We start from the raw sequence: 15,226 nt of genomic DNA, 5'->3' as shown, positions 1-15,226 counted from the left end.
AACATTTATGTTTTGCTATTTGATATTCCAAACGATGGGAATGACTGGAATGTGGTTTTACAAATTTCACGTTTTGCACTGGGATCAGGTTTGAGTTTTTTGATAGAAGTTGTCTACATATCAATTTGAGAGATTTCCATGTAAAAACAGAAACATGGGCCGGGATTTTCTGGCCCTGTCGTGGTGGGACCCATTGCGGGAGATTTGGCGGCCCAGCCAAAAGTCCATTGACTTTCGGTGGGACCGGATGATCCTGGCGTTGGGGCCAGAAAATCCCGCCCGTAGTGTCAGTAGCTTCGGATGTATCCCGTCCAGACCGCATGGCTTTTCAACTTTGGGGACTTCTAACCTGCCAAGTGCATCCTCTTTATTTTTGACCTATTCAATAATACTACCATTGGTGAAGGATAGAGCAGGAGACAATCTATCTGCTTGTTGTCACAGTTTTCATGGTTAAGTGATGAGACTCATGGAAGTGATCTCAGCAAAGCTCTCATGAGCTGTCACTGTTCTGTAAATATCTTTAAATTTAAATCTTGCGAGGTCAATGAATTTTGGTTATTATCCGTCAAAAACTTTTAGTATTTTTTATCAAGGTTGCCATGATTGGGATGTTAATAATTATCCAATAGAAATATCTCACCTGTTTTTAACATGGAGATCTGTCAAATTGGTACGTGGACAACTTCTGTCAAAAAAAACTTAAACCGGATCCCGGTGCAAAACTTCAAATTTTTAAAACCACAATCCAGTCACTCCCATTGTATGGAATTTAGCAAAGCAAAACACAAATGTTTTACAGTTACTTTTTAAAAAATAACATAATAGATGTAGGCAATTAGAGATAGGCAATAAATGCTCCCTTGCAAGTGAGCTCCTCACTGAATAAAAAAACATTATTGTATCTGATCAATTTGGTTAAAAAAAATTGTTCAGTTGCTTCTGCTGTTTTCATGAACATTGTTCATTACTAACATCACAAAAGGACAGAACTGAACAAGTTGTCTGTTCTCTTTCTAACAAATACAGAGCTCCAGATCCAAGCATAACATTTGTTGGCAAACAAATTATGTCAGTATTCAGGTATATTGCGGAGCTTTGAGTCTCACCTCCATTAAGCTAACTCAAGCACAGGATGTGGCCGTCTCTGGCAAATCGAGTATTTAATTACAATCCCCAATTGCCCTTGAGAAGCTGGTGTTGAGCTGACTTCTGGAATCACTGCAGTGCATGTGGTGAAGGCTTTCCTACAGTGCTGATAGCAAAGGACTGTGGCAATAAAGGGCTGTTGGTATATTTCCAAGTCAGAATGGTTTACAACTTAAGAGGAGGTGGTGTTCTCATGTGGCTGCAGTACATGTACTGCATGTCGCCACCACTTGCTCAATGGCTATATGGGATAGGCAATAAATGCTAGACTTGCAATGCCAACATCCCACTAAGGAATAAAAAAGGTAAAGAGCAGTAGTCCTAGTACCAACCTTCAGGGAACACCTTGCATACTCCCCTCAAGTCTGAAAAACAATCTTTCACCTTTACTCCACTTCTGATCCCTGAGCTAAGATTGCATCCTTACTATCCTTTTAATCCCAGAGGTTTTAACTTTGCCAACAAGTGTATTATGTGGAACTTTGTAAAATGTTTCTGCAACTCATATACAGCATCAACTTAATTCCCTCAATAACATTCTCCATTACTTCACAGAAATAAATCAGGTTAGTCCAACACAATTTTCCCTTCACTAATTTGTGTTGCCATCACTTATTAGCTCAACCTTTTCCAAAATCCAATTAATTTTATCCCAGATTATTGTCTCTGAAGTTTCCCCATCACCAATGTTGGCTGACAGAATGGTGGTTGCCAGATTTATTCCCCTCCTCTTTTTATAAAAACAGGAATGTAACATTTGAAATTCCTCCAGCCCTCTGGCACTACCCCATCATATCCAGGGAAAGTTTGTAGATCATGGCTGGAGCTTCTGTGATTACCACACTTCATCTTTTTTTCAGTAACCTAGGATGTATCCCATCTGGACTGTGCAATTTTCCTACTTTGAAGACTGCTAACGAGCCACGTGCATTCTCTTTATTTTTGACTTATTCAATATCACTACTGTTATATGTTACAGAATGCCAGTTGGTGAAGGATAGAACTGGAGCCAATTATTATGCATAATTAAGCATTTATTTACAGTTACACATGGCAAGAATTTGTTTCTTAACACAACAACCACCAGTTTCAGTCTATGCTTATTCACTGAGGCACAAGTGAATTCCTACTTAGTACCCTCCATGCAAAATACAATTAACCAGTTCCCATAAAGCAATTACAGGAAAAAAAAAACTGTCGTACCTTCTAGAGTAGGAGGACTATTGCACAGCACAGAATGCAATTTGGGATTTTACATGTAGATCAATCAATAGGGGACTATCCCTTCCAACCTCTGAAGTGAATTCTTTGCATGAATCACCCATGTCCAAGCAGTTGTCCAATTCTAGTTTGGTTGATCAGCATTTAGACAACATTTCATTGATTCCCCTCATGATTCCTTTCACAAAGTTCATTGGTGAAAGGACTTTCAGCTGCAATATTCATGACTATGATATTCATCTTTTACACATCTCTGAACTCATTATCAAATTCTCCTCCATTATCAGTCATAAAACTAGCTGGTACCCCATGTCTGGCCCCTGCTAATTTCTCCATAATTTTGCCTATAATAACCCTTTTGTCCTTACCAAGTATTATTACAGAAAGACTAAGGCTGGGATTTTCCCGCCATCATTGCGGGACCCGCCGCAGGATATTCGGCGGCCCAGCAAAAGTCCATTGACTTTTGGCGGGACTGGATGATCCCAGTGTTGGGCAGGGCTGGAAAATCCCACAATAAATCTGGTTGCCATTCATACAAAATGCAGAATAAAAATATTTCTGTCTTTGTCTATCTATGGCAACTACCTCATTAAAGTCACATGCCATTGGAAGGCTTACAATAGGGTATGGTGGCACACTAATACTTCTCACAGATTTTACACTTCTCACTAATTCCCATTAGCTTACTATACTCTTCATCTACCACACCTGCATCGTTTAGCAGGATTTTTAACCTTTGACAAGTAGAGTGAGAAAGCTGTCTATGTATCTTTAAGACATTTTGTTTTTCCTCTGATTCTTATCACCTGATACCATTAACACTTTTCTAACGTTCTGAGAAACATCAGATTTTGTTAGCTGGATACAATAATGTCCTGACTGGGTAAACTGCAGACCCACTGACTTTCCAAAAATAATTGCTTTATCTATGCCTTTTTCATAATAGGTTTACTCAACAGCATAGATATTTCACTAGAGGCTACATCAGTACTTGTAAAATAGCTGGAGTAAGCCATTTTATATAGAATTAAAACTCTTTAGTCTCCTTAATGTGTTGTCATTGCTGAAGCTAAAAGAAGTAGTACTGTTATCTTACTTATTTGCATGAAATGCGTGAAAACAGGAACGTCATGGTCATATCGCAGCTGCAAGTTTTTTCAGCAATGAATTTTGTGAAAGGAATCACGTGGGGACCAATTAAATGATCAGCCAAACCAGGAGTGGGAAACTGCCCTAACATGGGTGATTCATGCAAATAATTCACTTCAGATGGTTGGAAGAGATAGTCCCCATTGAGTAATCTACGGGTGAAATCCCAAATTGAATTTTGTTCTGTGTAATAGTCCTCCTGCTCTGGAAGGTTCTAGAGTTAGGTCTTTCACTCTTACACTAACCCACACCACTTAATGTATCAAGATAACATCTTAACCAATCTGTTCCACATATTGTTAAAAAGCATGCACTATTTACTACTGTGCAGTTAAAAAAGTCCATGACTAACACATTCACCACAGGCCTAAAGCTCCTGATGACCAGTATAATTTGTTCAAATGCATCATTATCCTCATCCCCTTCCTCAGAATTATCATTCAAGTGTTATTTTGACGACCCTGTCTCTCAACTTTAGTCAGCTCACTGCATTATGATACTTCATGTCACACCTGAAGCACCTATTAACAGTTCCTTTGGAATTCCTGGGATTCATTCAAATGTTACTGCTATTCAAATTCTGTCTCCTGCCAAATATGATAGTTATATCCTCATTGTGCCTATCTTTAATCCTTCCATTGCATTGACTCCTGCTAGTATCTGAACCATTCCAAAATCTGGCAATCACCGTGTCTTCTAGTCTTTCTGTCATCACAGAATGTTCGATTTGTTCTATGGAGGCTGAAGGAAAATACTTTCTCCAGAATATTTTTCAAGGCAGCAGACATCAGATCCATCAGGGTCTCATTCTCAGAGAACTGAACGCCAGTAGCTTGTCCATATGAAACACCTTAGCACAATCCAGTAAACTTAACTGTTGGTCCTGATCCATGGATCCAAAAATTGTTTAAAAAATTGACAATAGAATCTGTTAAAGTCCATGATATGTTCTTCCATGGAATGGTCATCTGTTTTCTAAAATCTATCAATCTCTGACTATAACTCAAGAGGCATTAAGTAGATCAGGCAAGATGTAAAATCAGCAACCAATCTGCTATCTTCCATTTTGTGCCCCTGCCAAAGTGAAATTTAACTCAAATATTCTAATTGTAGCTTAACTAATATTTTGTACAAATTTACCTTCAAGGTTTTTCCTACTGTACTCTATAAACCCTATTCAAAAGACGTATAATCCCATATTTTTAAAAAGTTCCATCAGCCTACCTTTCCACTTCTTCTTTTACGGATCTTAATCACGCAGTCTCTCTTCTTTCTTCTCTATGCCATTTACCATTTTATTATTTAGTTTATATGCCCCCTCATTCTTCTGATCAAATTACATCACATAACATTCATTTCAATTAGGTTTCGTCTGATAGCTATCTTCTATCTTACTGAAGTCAGAAAGATTCTTACAGCCCTCTTCAGAGTTAATTGTGTCTTCTGGAATTATCACTGTTGTGCCCCTACATCCAAGTCTGGATCACATATATTGAGAATAGCAAAAGCCTCAATACTGGTCCCTGGGGGAAACCCCACTGGTTACATCCCTGTAGTCTGAAAACCATTCACACTGACCACCACTCTGGCCCCAATATTTAAAGGGAAGTTCAGGAGACAAACCCAGCGAGGCTAGGGAAGCAGTTTCTACTAAATTTAATGGCATAATCTCATTATTTTTCCTTCCATTTCCCACCCAGCAGCCATCCAGGCAAACCGATAGGCTGTTTGGATTCCTGGCAAGGAAACCTGTTAGGCAGGAAAACCAACAGCAGAAGGCTGTAAACCAGGAGCTTTGGAGACAGTCCTTGGCAATTCGATGGCGGCTTTGGCAGGATGGGAGTGGTGGTGGTGGTGGTGGGGGGGGGGGTGGTTGGAGGTGATGGTGGTGTTGGTGTGTGGCAGTATGCACAGCATGGGCTTTGGAGGGGATGGGGAGTACTGCTGCAGCACCTGGCCCACAAGAAGTGCCATAAAAAAGCACTTACCATCTGAAGCAATCCCCATCTCGTTTTCACTGTCGGTTTTTTTGAGCCTTGAAAAACTCATTCAGAACTGTTAAAATCAGGCTGCCAACAGAAATGTGAGAGTATAATTTAAAATGCAGTTTCTCAGTTCTCCAAGATGGGACACATGCATACTCACCACCATAAAAATGATGGCATGCATGGTCAGGTAGAGTCTTTTAAAGTTTAACCCTATATCACACCCCCTCGCCCCTCCCCCTCACTGACCTCCTCCCACTTGTCTTGGTTGGGAGGTGGGAATTGATACCAAGGCCTCTCTGATTTCTGTCCTATAATCAGCTTTCTATCCATGCTGGCACAATAATAATGCCACATGCCTTAATTTTATCAGCAACCTCCTAAGTTGTTGGCTGTCCCTTAATTTTGACGATGCAACTAATCAGGATTGCGAGTTTCTGCCAAGGGTCTTCATGTGAAAGAACAGGCAGATTCTCAACCCACAGATATTTGGGCACATGAGGCAGGATGTCCCACAAGGTAGTGGGATCTGGAGTGCAGGATTTGCTTCCTTTTCTGCTGACTCTGTGCCTCATCATTAAGACTTTGTAACTCAAAGCATGATGCAAATTGCTGGTCAAGTTTTCACCATTTTGAACGATTGGCAGCAAGCTCACCCAGTCATTAATGCCAAAGCTGCTGCCCTTCAAGGAGAACTTCAGAATGACTTTAAGCATTTTCTTTGTCCTCCCTCGGAACGTTGGCCATTTGAGAATTAAGAAAACTGGACCTGGCCAGGGAGATGCTTTTTGACCATCCAGACACAGTGTCCAGTTCACTAAAGTTGATTTTTCACCTGAATGCTTGTGCAGCTGGCTTTGAGTGCACTAGTGTTTGTTCAGCAGTCCTCCCACTGAATCTGGAGGATATGGCCGAGGCGTTGCTGGTGGAATTTCTCCACCACTCTTATGTGTTCCTGATACACAGTTCAGGTCTCACTGAAGTACAGGAGTGTGGCGATGACACCTGCTCTGTATACTAGCACTTTTGTTGACTTGTGGGGATCTTTGTGGTCAAACATTTGCTGCCACAGTTTGTAGAAGACTGAGCTGGCGCAACTGCTCCAATGTTGGATCTCCACGCCAATGTTGGCCTTTTGTGAGAGGCGGCTGCTAAGGTTTCGGAAGTGCTCAAAATATTCCAGGATCTCTCCTTCAACATATGGCAAAGTTCAAGGACAGGCCGAGTCTCTTGCATGCAGAGCTGAAGAGATCAAGATTGGCTTGCAAATCTGGCACAGACTGCGCAATGACACTGTAGTCTGCAACTGTAGATCATGTATATCTATGATAGCCAATTTAGTTTTGGCACGGAGGCGCTGAGGTTAAAGAGCCAATCGACACTGGATACCAAATCAGTGGAGACAAACTAACATCTGTGGCATATTCAAAAAAAGGGATAAAAGTCAGCCAGAAAACTACATGCTGGTATCTCTCACCAGCATCACTGGTGAATTACTTGAACATGTTGTTCATTCCCATGTCATAAAGCACTTTGAAGCTCACAATATCCTGGTAGATAATCAGCATGGTTTTCAGTCAAAAAAGATGTACCGAAACACAACTTCTCCAGACTGTTTATGCCCTACCTTCAAGTCTTGAATGAGGTTAAACTACTCACATGGCAATACTAGTTTTCTCAAAGCCCTTTGACAAAGTTCTTCATGAAATGCTCTTATCCAAACTCCACTGTTATGAAATCAGTTGGATCCAGCACTTCCTTACCAACAGAAGATAGAGTGATTTGTTGGGGAATCACCCTCTCCTGGAGATATCCTCTCTGGACTGCCCCAGGGAACTGCGTTGGGACCTCTCCTGTTCTTGACATACATAACTGGCCTTCCCAACAAGTAAATTAAAGGGTGTGACTATTTGAAGATGGTTGCATGGTTTACACATCAGGGAAAACTCCAGATTGTAACAATTCACTACAAAATGACTTATTGGAATTGCAAAAATGGTAGGACCAATGGGAGATGGCATTCAATGCCAAAAAGTGCTATGTCATGTGCATTACCAAATCAAAGGATCCACCAACAAATAGCTTTAAGTTTTGTAATCAAATTCTCCAACAGATGGATACACAGTCATTCCTAGGCGTTCATCTGAAAAACAATCGTCAATGGGGATTCTACGTACAGCAGATAACATCCAAAGCAAACACAGCCTTGGATTTCTGAGAAGCAACCTTTTGTATTTCAACAAAAATATCCGAGTTACCAAACACTTGTTCATCCAATCCTGGAGTATGCAAGTTGTGTGTGGGATCTTTATGTGGTGAGAGATATAAATATAAATAAGATTAAAGCGATCTAAAGATGTGCTGCACAACTCTGCATGAATCAGCTCTGCAGAAGAGTCATATGGACTCGAAACGTTAACTCTTTCTTTCTCTCCACAGATGCTGTCAGACCTGCTGAATTTTTCCAGCATTTTTTGTTTTTGTTTCAGATTTCCAGCATCCACAGTATTTTGCCTTTATCTGCATGAATCAGTATGGGAAATACACCAGTGTCACATCCTTGATCAAATATTTGGAATAGGAATCACGACAACAAAGGAGGGAGAAAAATAGATTGACTATGTGCTAAAAAACATGGGATGGACTGGTAGAAATTGACAGTAACAAGTACCTGGTGCCCTCTGGCAATGACAAAATGCGACATAGCCATCCACACAAACTACAAAGACCATTTGTGTCCGAGACAGTATATCAACAATCTTTCTCCCCAAGGACAATCCTACAATGGAACAAGTTGCCAAAAAATTTGTCCCAGCCCATCACTTCAAATCTTCAAAACTCATCATTAGATTATTTCCATTTAAAAGTTTTCGCTATCAGGACTACCATTTCAGCAGGCCATGCCTGGTTCAGCTAGCGTTACCCCTATAAGTGTTGGCAAAATACAGATATTAGTCTGTGATGCCAACACAACTAAAGCAGAAGAGTTTTCTTGGATATCCAAAACTCTGAAGCACAATCCACAAAGCCTCGCAATTTACTGAGTCAAGTGCTTTGCTCAGGTCGATGGATGCAATGAAGAGTTGCTAGTTGCGTTTGACATTTTTCTTGGATTTGTCTGGCAACAAAGACCATTTTGGTGGTTCCTCTGGAAGGTCTATAGTCACACTGTGTCTTTAGGAGGATTTCCTCAGCCACAGAAAGTAGGCGATACAGGAGAATGTATGTCAGCACCTTCTCTGCTATGAACAAGGGGAAATACTCTGATAGTTTCCACAGCATGATTTATCTTCATTTTTGGAGATTATAACAATTGCTGCATTCCTGGAGGGGGCTTGGGAATCGTTCTTTCCCAAATCTGTAGGATGAGTGAATGGAGTCTCGATATGAGCAAATGTCCACCAGATTTGAAGAGCTTGGCTGTAATACCATTGGGGACAGAGGCAGTTGGAGGGGGGGGCACAGGCTTTGTTGCTTCTCATCCATTTGACTGCTTGTTGCAGCTCTCCCACTGATGGTGGTTCACCCATAGATTCTACCATGGGGTACTGGGAAAATTCCTGGAGCTTTCACTGTAGATTCACAGTTGAAGAGTTGTTCAAAATGTTATTTCCAGCCATGATGGATGGCATTTTCATCCTTAAGAAGAGAAACATCACCCTGTGAGCACTGGCCTCGGTCTACAGACGGCCCTGGTGGCTTCAAAAAAGCTTTGTTTGTCATGATGGTCAGCATGTGGTCGGATTTCTCAGGCTTTCTCTTCACACCACATGACCTTTATCTTCCAAGCTAGCATCTTATCAGATGCCTTTTGAAGATCAACATGCACAATTTCCACAAATCCCTAATCAATATTTTGCCTTTTCTCAAAGAATTCTATTAAAATTTATCTGACATGCCCTTACTTTTACAAATCCATGTCCTTAATTGATCCAAGCTTTTCTATGCAGGCTTTAACTTTACACCATCACTACAAACTTTAGGTATTTTCTTCTAGGTACCCTCTTTGTTTTAATATAGTTGGGTCCCCCTCATAACCGCACCATGAATCACTACAATCCGAACTGACAGTTAAATAATGGCATAACCCAGGGATCATGATGCATAGCTAATTCTGGAGCAAATCAACAGCTAGGATGTCGCCAGGCCTCACAGCTGTATCCAGTGTACTCAGCTGTTTCTTTGTATCACTCGGGCTGAATCAAACTGGCTGTGACTTGTACCTGTGATGGTGGGGACCCCAGGAGATGGATCATCCACTTGGCACTTCTGGCTAAAGACAGATGCAAACACTTCAGCCTCCTCCCTTGCACTCCACCATCACTGAGCATGAGTATGTTCATGGAATCTTCAGCTCCTATTAGCTGTTTACTTGCCACCCAGCATTCATCACTGAATGTGGCAGGACTGCAGAACTTTGATCTGATCCACTGTTTGTTGGATCGCTTAGCTCTGTCCACACTGCTTCGGCTGTACAATCCTGTGTTGTAACATCATCAGGTTGACACATCATTTTCGGTACCCCTGTTACCATAATATGTAGAATTTAGTATTCAGTTTGAGAATGAGAAACTTGGGTTGGAAACAACTGTGCTAAACTTAAATAAGGGTAATTACAAAGGAATGAGGGCAGAGTTGGCTGGAGTGGATTGGGATAGGATTTTATCAGAAAAAAATGGATGATGAACAATGGCAGACATTTAAGAAAATAGTTCATGACTCACAACAAAGATATATCCCAATGAGGAAGAAGGATTCTAGGTAGGGGATAAACCAACCATGGTTAACCAAGGAAGTTAATGAGAGTATCAAATTAAAAGAAAAGACATACAATGTAGCAAAGGTTAGTGGTAAGCCAGAGGATTGGGAAAGTTTAAAAAGCCAACAAATGATGACCAAAAAATAATAAAAAGGGAGGAAATAAACTTTGAGGGTAAACTAGCAAGTAATATAAAAACAAACAATAAGAGCTTCTTTAAAAATATAAAAAGGAAGAGAGAAACCAAAGTGAACATAGGCCCCTTACAGAATGAAGCTGGGGAAATAATAAAGGGCAACCAGGAAATGGCGGAGGAGTTGAATAAGTACTTTGCTTCAGTCTTCATGGTAGAAGACACTAATAGCATTCCAAAAACACTAAATAATCAAGGGGCAAAAGAGGGGGACGAAATAAATACAATAACTATCACTAGAAAAAAAGTACTAGGGAAACTAATGGAGCTAAAGGCCGATAAGTCCCCTGGACCTGATGGGTTGCATCCTAGGATATTAAAGGAAGTAGCTACAGAAATAGAGGATGCACTCGTAGCAATCTTCCAAGTATCCTAAGATTCTGGAAAAGTCCCACAGGTTGGACAGACTGGGCTTGTTTCCACCGGAGTTTAGAAGAGTGAGGGGTGATTTGATTGAAGTATACAAGATCCTGAACGGCCTTGACAAGGTTGACGTTGAAAGGATGTTTCCTCTTGCGGTTGAGTCCAGAACTAGGGGGAACTGTTTTAAAATTAGGGGTCACCCTTTTAGGACAGAGATGAGGGGAATTTTTTTCTTTCAGAGGGTTGTGCGACTTTGGAATTCTCTGCCTTAGAAGGTGGTGGAGTCGGGGTCATTGAATATTTTTAAGGCAGTTAGACAGATTCTTGTTAGGCAAGGGAATCAAAGGTTATTGGGGTTAGATGGGAATGTGGAAATCAAAACACAAGGTCAGCCATGATCTTATTGAATTGTGGAGCAGGCTCAAGGGGCTGAATGGTCTACCCCTGTTCCTATTTCTTATGTTATGATTGTAAAACTGCCAATGTCACACCTTTATTCAAAAAGGGAGGGAGACAAAAAACAGATAACTATGGGCCAGTTAGCTTAACATCTGTCATTGGAATGGAAAATGTTAGAGTCTATTATGAAGGATGTAATAACACAGCATATAGAAATACATAATCTAATCAAGCAGAGACAGCATGGCTTCTTAAGGGGAAATCATGCCTGACAAATTTATTAGAGATTGTTGAGGAGTTATCAAGCAGTATAGATAAAGTGGAACCAGTAGATGTAATATATTTGGATTTCCAAAACGCGTTCGATAAGGTACCGCACATAAGGCTACTTAATAAGTTAAGAGCCCATGGTGTTGGGGGTAGTATATTAGCATGGATAGAGGATTGGCTAATTAATAGAAGACAGGGGCCAGGATTTTTCCCTCGGTGATTTGGGGGCGGGGCCCACTCACCGAGGGGAAAATGACACGGGATGACGTCAGGAGGAACCCCCGATGTCATCCCGGTCCCTTTAAATATTCACGAAGGCGGGCGGACAGCGAAATCAGCTGTGCATCCACCGACCTGTCAATGGCCAAGTAAGGTTGGCGGGCAGGCTAGAGGCCCCAGCGGGCTGCAGATTTTTCATGAAACTTCATCCACTGTCATTATCTCATGAGGGGGACATGTTAATAGTTTCAATATTTATCTATTTTTAGAGTTTACTTACCTCTCACGAATCTCCCTGAGACAGGACTTTGCCTCAGGGAGCAGTGTGCTCTTTCGCGCGCATGCGCGAGAGAGCGCACTTTGACAGATGGGGATTCCCTCCAACCCCCGCACAGGAACGCTATGCGCTTCCTATCTGGCAAGCCGCTGGGCGGGCCAGCTCAAAATGGCGGAGGGCCCCGTTTTGGCGGCAGGGTTCAGCTGCCCGCCCACTGCAGAGCCAGTGGGGCCCGCCCTCCAGCCAAGGGCTAAATTCTGCCCAGTGAGTTGGGGTAAGGAGGCCATTTTCAGGATGGCAACCTGTAACTAGTGGAGTGCCACAGGAATCAGTACTGGGGCCTCAATTATTTACAATATATATGAATAACTTAGAAGAGGGAAGTGAATGTACTATGGCCAAGTTTGCGGATGATACAAAATTAGGTGGGAAAGCAAGTGGTGAGGGTGACAGGAGTCTACAGAGGGATATAGACAGGTTAAGTGAGTGGGCAAAAAAGTGGCAGATGGAATATAATGTGGGAAAATGTGAGGTTATGCACTTTGGCAGGAAGAGTAGAGGAGCTGAATATTATTTAAATGGAGAAAGACTGCAGAAGGTTGAAGCACAGAGGGATTTGGGAATCCTTGTGCATGAATCCTAAAAAGCTAGCATACAAGTTCAGCAGGTAATAGGGAAGGCAAATGGAATGTTGGCATTTATTTCAAAGGGAATGGAGTGTCAAAATAGGGAAGTCTTGCTAAACCTATACAAGGCACTAGTTAGACAACACCTAGAATATTGTGAACAGGGTTGGTCCCCTTACCTAAGGAGAGATATACTAGCACTGGGGCAGTCCAGAGATGGTTCACTAGGTTGATTCCGGGTGTTGAGGGATTTTCTCATGATGAGAGGTTGAGTAGGTTGGGCCTGTACTCATTGGAGTTTAGAAGAATGAGAGGCGACTTTATTGAAACAGCTAAGATTCTTTGGGGGCTTGACAGGGTAGCTGCTGAGAGGTTGTTTCCCCTTGTGGGAGAGTCTGGGACCAGGGGGCATAATCTCAGAGTAATGGGTCACCCATTTAAAACAGAGATGAGGAGGAATTTCTTCTCTCAGAGGGAGGTAATCTGGGGATTCTTTACTGCAGAGTGCTGTAGAAGCTGGGTCATTAAGTATATTCAAGGTGGAGATAGATTTTTAATCAGTAAGGGAATCAAGGGTTATGGGGAAAAGGCAGGAAAGTGGAGTTGAGGATTATCAGATCAGCCATGATCTCATTGAGCAGACTCGATGGGCTTAATGGCCTACTTCTGCTCCTGCCTCTTTTGCCCTGACATGTTTTCCTACAGCCCTCATTGAACCAAAGTTGGTCAGCAGGTATGATGGGAATGGCAAAGTGAGTCATGTGCTAGCGCTAAATACCTAAGGTGAGTTTAATACAGATCAGCGCAATTACGGCAACTGCAAAGCATTCAATGGTGAGGCAGACAGGGGAACGCTGTTCCTGAGAAGCTAAAAACAGAGCAACGCAACTCAGACCGTAACTTTTAAGTACTGTCATCGAACAGACCCCTCTGAAGGTGCCGTACCAATCACTTAAATAACGGCGAGCCCCATTGATCTCACTGTTATTTTGACAAGAAAAGAGTTTAGCTGATGAGGCAAACCGAGTAAACGAAAATAAATCTGACAATTCGTTTGAGGCGTCCCACTTGCACATCAACTCAGCATCTTCGCACGACCTTCCTCCAAAGCAGTTCCCGCGTTTCATGTCATTCTCCGTGTGAAGCCGGGTGCAGCTCTCTCGGCGTTAAATGCCCTATATTACTATATAGTGTGTAATGTTAGTCATGTTAGTATGTAGACAGACTGACCGTGCCGCTCTCCTCCCTATTCGCACAGAGGAGAGGGTGCGGCATCAACCAACCACGCCACAAAATAGCACTTTCAGCCACCGCAGCCCATGGCGAAGCTCATCGAACTTCATCGCACGATCTACCTGTGCATCGCGGGAAGGTCTTTCCAAATCTTAACTGCTGTAGAAATAAGCGAGAGAAACATTACATTAAACAGAGAGAGGGGGGCGGGGGGAGACTTACTTCGTGACTCCATTTTCCACATAAGTGGTTTTGTAAAAGCCGATCAGCGAGCCGAGGAGGCTGCCCTCAAACTCCAAGGTGAGACGGTAACTTTGGCTGCCGGCGGTGGGGGCCAGTTCTTCGACCGTTTCGAACACCAGGTATTCCTGAGTCTTGTACTCGAAGCAGCGGCGCAGCTGCAGCGGGCGGAGGTCGGACGGGGTCACCGCGTGCTCAAGGACGGGCTGCGCGGTCAGTCTGGTCGCCTTGCTGTGCAGCCACAGGTACTTGGTGGGTTTGCTGATGCCGATCTGGATAATGTTCTTACCCGTGTAGAGCCCGCCGTCCATGTCGGGCTTCAGCTCCAGGTCGTAGTGAATCGGGTTGATGTAGTCGGGGAGGCGAAAGTTATTCCACGGCCCCTGCGAGTCCCCGCTGGGAGGGCAGGGGCCCGGAGCCGGCGTGGAGGGCGCCGGGGGGCCCAGGCTGGCAGTGGTCGCGCCGCCCCCCGCCTCGCAGACTTCAGTTCTGCTGCTGAGACCTACTCCCAGCCCCACTGCCAGACCCACGGCGACCACCACCGCGGCCAGGATGATAGCCGCGTTTTTACCACTCATGCATCTTTTCCTCCGCGGCCTCTCCTCGCAGTCCATGCTTTATATTTGGTGCTTCTTTCACCGGGCGCACGCCTCAAAAAAAAAAGTAATTTGGCGAGAGGAGAAGACGGTAGAAGTTCCTTCCGTTGATGTAACTGCGTCCAGCGCACCCTGTCTGGCCTCAGGATATCCCACCCTAGTTAAATATAAATCTGCAGGATGTTAATGAGCAATGGGAAGCTATCAAAGCGCAAATAACATATGAACAACTCCTCCCCCCAAAAAACAAAAGTGAACGACGAAACAGTTTGAAGATTGGGTTTCAGGTATGCAAATTGCAGATTTTATGACTATTCACTCTAACACAAATATTGCTTTCGCCTTGGATTCTGAATTGTCAGGACATCAGCTAATAGTTTCTTTTTATCGTTTCTGTTTATGACCTTAACCCAAATTCTACCGCAGTAAATAAAGGGAAGTTAAAATAACATTCACTTAAAGTCTGGTTTTATTTTTGTTGTTTTTGCTCATGATTCATTGGTTTCTGAATATAGCAATGTGTCTTTTATTAGATATTTAACGG

At 42.7% G+C, this 15,226-nt stretch overlaps 1 protein-coding gene across 1 annotated transcript in view; it reads right to left on the bottom strand.

The window, feature by feature from the left end:
• enpep (glutamyl aminopeptidase) overlaps window positions 1-14,827 on the bottom strand; it is a 71,185-nt gene extending 56,358 nt beyond the window's left edge. The window contains exon 1 of the mRNA XM_078542834.1: window positions 14,069-14,827. Coding sequence (XP_078398960.1) covers window positions 14,069-14,700 — 632 coding nt within the window. The 5' untranslated portion in view covers window positions 14,701-14,827. The remainder of the gene's footprint in view (window positions 1-14,068) is intronic.
• Between the last annotated feature and the right edge of the window lie 399 nt (window positions 14,828-15,226).

Source organism: Cetorhinus maximus, chromosome 1 (assembly GCF_964194155.1).
Source record: "Cetorhinus maximus chromosome 1, sCetMax3.hap1.1, whole genome shotgun sequence".
Lineage (NCBI taxonomy): Eukaryota > Metazoa > Chordata > Chondrichthyes > Lamniformes > Cetorhinidae > Cetorhinus > Cetorhinus maximus.
The sequence above is the reverse complement of the archived record's forward strand: the minus strand, read 5'-3'. Positions and strand labels throughout refer to the sequence as shown.